Genomic DNA, 3,422 nt, shown 5'->3' on the forward strand with positions numbered 1-3,422 from the left:
GGGGGAACCCCCCGTCGTGACTTCAGACCCTCCCTGACTGCGTCACTAAGTGGTTCCGGTGTTTCAGTAAGATCCAGGCGAGCAAAGGCAACGCCGCTCTTACCCGTCGACTGCAGAAGGGGGGGGAAAAGTTGGTAAAAGTACTGAATGCCATCTTAAAATGGTAGAGCAATGGAGTTCCGTTTAAAAATTAATTCGCTCTGCACAATTACTTCAATGACACTTTACAATTTGAATGGTAATACCTGAAGAAAGGAGGGTCATTTTTGAGGAAAAAACCGAAGACACTAGGTATATTATTTTTAAGATTTAACTTCATGCTCTTTTTAAAATCGCTTTACACATACACACATCTTAATTGCATACACAAACAGTATTTGTTTAAAAAAAATCTGACAGCATCTTAAGGGTATTTTTGCCTTCAAGTTTGAACATGGACTTGTAAACATCCATACTATTTAACTGTCAGAACGCTCTGCCAGCAAGCGCTGCCCAGGCAGGAGTTTGGGGAAGCACGTGGGGGGCCATGTCCATCAAGAAATTTGGGGGTGGCAGACAGCACTGGAGCATGGATGCCATCTGCACCGTGCCACTTGCCTGCTGGACATAAAAGTCCCTAGTCCATTCATTGTATTACAGACATAGTCCTAAGATGGATGTAGCAGGCTTTTTTTTTTTTTTTTAATGTAGAACACTTCGTAATGCATGTTTATGGATGGGGAAGCAGAGAATCAACCAAAATGTAAGGCTTATTTCACAGAAAGAACAACTGAGGCACAAAGCCCGTGCTTATCGTGAAAGGAGCCCGTGGGTGAGCCGTAGACAAGGCAGAACTTCTCACTAAACTAAGCACAAACCAAGCCTCTGCCTCCCGGGCCTTGACAGACTGTAAAGAACACGACACTCGTATGGTAAGTGGCCTGTTTTCCAGTATATTGATATTCAAGGCTAACTTACATGGGAATCAGATACCATGGCTGGCAAATGGAACAAGAAAAAAGTACGGTACTTGCCTTAGTTAAGTATGAATGATTCAGACAATCATAGCCATTTATTTTAAAGGCAATTATAAAGTTCCTGCAGGAAAGTCTCATTTTCCATCTTACTATCAGACATAGGTAACAATATTTTGGAATGCTAGCTGCCATCATGGAGTTTTTCAAGGCTTTCTTCTAAATGACCTACTTTGTTTCTCTGAGTATCTGTTGAAGTTTTGGTAATACAGATAAGAGCGATTATTTGGAACTTGATATTATTAACGATGCCATGCTGCAAGTTACTTTTAAGTACAAAGGTAGATAAATGTGTAAACCTAATGTAAACCTTGCTTATGAAAGATAATCTGTTCCATATAATGCAATTTTGGTTAAGGAAAAAAAAATAAACCAACAATTGTAAACAAGCTGTAAGAGCAACACATTTTGAAACACTTTCATGATTGCATTGTTATCTCAGCCTTGACTGTAATGAACTGTACCAATGTCTGATGTGGCAGGATCGGATCAGAAGGCTGTGGAGATAACTCATGCTATTTTTAAAACTGAGTAAGCCAGTGATAGAAACAACTAGAGAAGGACAAAGAGCATGACAGGCAGAGGAACCTACAATTTGTTTTCATTCCATTCTAATTTTCAGATTCAGTAACTTGGGGCCCATTATCGCAAGCTCAAACAAACAGCACTTTGGCTTTTAAAGTAGAAAGCAGAATCTCTTTTTTTCTGAAGGGCTGCAACAGTTGTGTTTACTGTTTTCCAGTGAGATATGGGTAAAGCTGAAAAAGTTTAAGGATGAAACTTAAAAAGGTCCTTTCCTAACACTATAAAAGGATTCTAGAGGAACATAAGGAATAAATAATTCAATTAAGGAGGAATTGTGCCAGTCTGCAACGGTAGTAGGCATAGGTCCAATATAATAAAAGTTTGACTAAAGCAGCTTTAAAACATTATCTTAAATAATTATATTTCTTAAATAGATTATATACGTATTTTTATACCAAAGTGTATTGTTTTATTTATAATATTGCTGTTACTGCTAAAAGACATGCTTTGTGTTAGCGAAAATATGCAAAATTAGAGTATTTTAGCTTGGTTTACAAAGGAAACAAGGCTTATGCAACTGCAGTTTCTGTCTCTGAGATCCCACAATAATTTTCAAATCTGCAGGCCATTTTCAATCAACTTTGAGATAAAAAAAGTATTTCAAAGACAACTAGGATCATCTAAGCTCCATAAAGACCAGTGGCAGGTCAGAAAAGTACCCCAGTAAAGAAAGGCAGTTGGTCCAGTTGCTATATATATATATATATAGTCTAGGAGGAGGATGACAGGCAGTCAGCATTTGTACTTCCTGACCAGTCACAAACTGTACTGTCTCTTGTGGCATGGAGAATAAAGAATATCACCCAAGAGGAAAATAATAAATATTAAAAATCCTTTAGGCACTATTCATGCCACCATTTGCTTGCTTAGGACATCACAGCTAAGCTTTTGTCAAATTCAGTGCCTAAGCAGAGGCCAGCATGCTACAATTCTTGATCCCCCCACGCTCTAAGGTGCCCCATCACCAAGTGTTCACTGGTTCCTTGAAGGGTACAGTTATTCAGCGCGGCTGCAAACCCCGTCAATAAGCCCTACTGGCCCACCCCCTTACCTAAGCTACCTAACACGGCAGTGTACCCGACCTTTCTCAGGACAGGGCTGGGACAACCCAGGTCAGCCGGGTTCCGGGAGCACTGGGCACGAGCAGGCTCCAGCGGCTCGGCAGCACCCCGCCACACAGAAACGCGCCCTGAAGACCGCAGCGCCTCGCTCTCCTGGTACGACACAGAGCGGCGTGGCAGGACCAGCTGCTGATGGTGCAGCCCCACCGCAACCACCCACTTCGGCTCAGCACCCCTGAGGAGCGGGAAACCGCCCAGGAAAGTCAAACCAGCACCTAAGCCGGGCGACAGGCGACCCAGCAGCCCCACAAGCCGCTGGGCGTGCATCCTCTTTCCAGTTTGGCGAGTAAGGGAATGCTATTGTCAGGACTGGAGTACAGTAGGGAACGTACTAATTATGATTAAGCTGTAATTGTAAGCAGTATTTCTGTTGTTATGCTTAAGTGCAGAGTGCTGCATAAATAGTATCCTGTGGATCTGTTTTTCCCTTAATGTATATTGGATCAAAGCTCTTAATGCAAGTGTGACAGCTCTGTATTTTGCTGTATTTGAGAAGAAATATGCAGTCATAATGTTTACTTATGAAGGCAGAAACGTGTTTAGCTTTAATCATAGAATCATAGAATAGTTTGGGTTGAAGCGACCTCTAAAGGTCATCTAGTCCAACCCCCCTGCCGTGGGCAGGGACATCTTCAACTAGATCAGGTTGCTCAGAGCCCCGTCCAACCCGACCTTGAATGTTTCCAGGGATGGGGCATCCACC

The 3,422-nt window shown here is 42.2% G+C and overlaps 1 protein-coding gene across 1 annotated transcript in view; it reads left to right on the forward strand.

Moving 5' to 3' along the window:
- Positions 1-973: 973 nt before the first annotated feature.
- Positions 974-3,422, forward strand: part of EDRF1 (erythroid differentiation regulatory factor 1) — a 32,192-nt gene continuing 29,743 nt past the window's right edge. Inside the window, exon 1 of the mRNA XM_009277954.2 lies at positions 974-1,000. Within this exon, the coding sequence (XP_009276229.2) occupies positions 974-1,000 (27 nt within the window). The remainder of the gene's footprint in view (positions 1,001-3,422) is intronic.

The sequence above is a fragment of the Aptenodytes forsteri genome, unplaced genomic scaffold (genome assembly GCF_000699145.1).
Source record: "Aptenodytes forsteri isolate BGI_AS27 unplaced genomic scaffold, ASM69914v1 Scaffold15, whole genome shotgun sequence".
Taxonomy (NCBI): Eukaryota; Metazoa; Chordata; class Aves; order Sphenisciformes; family Spheniscidae; genus Aptenodytes; species Aptenodytes forsteri.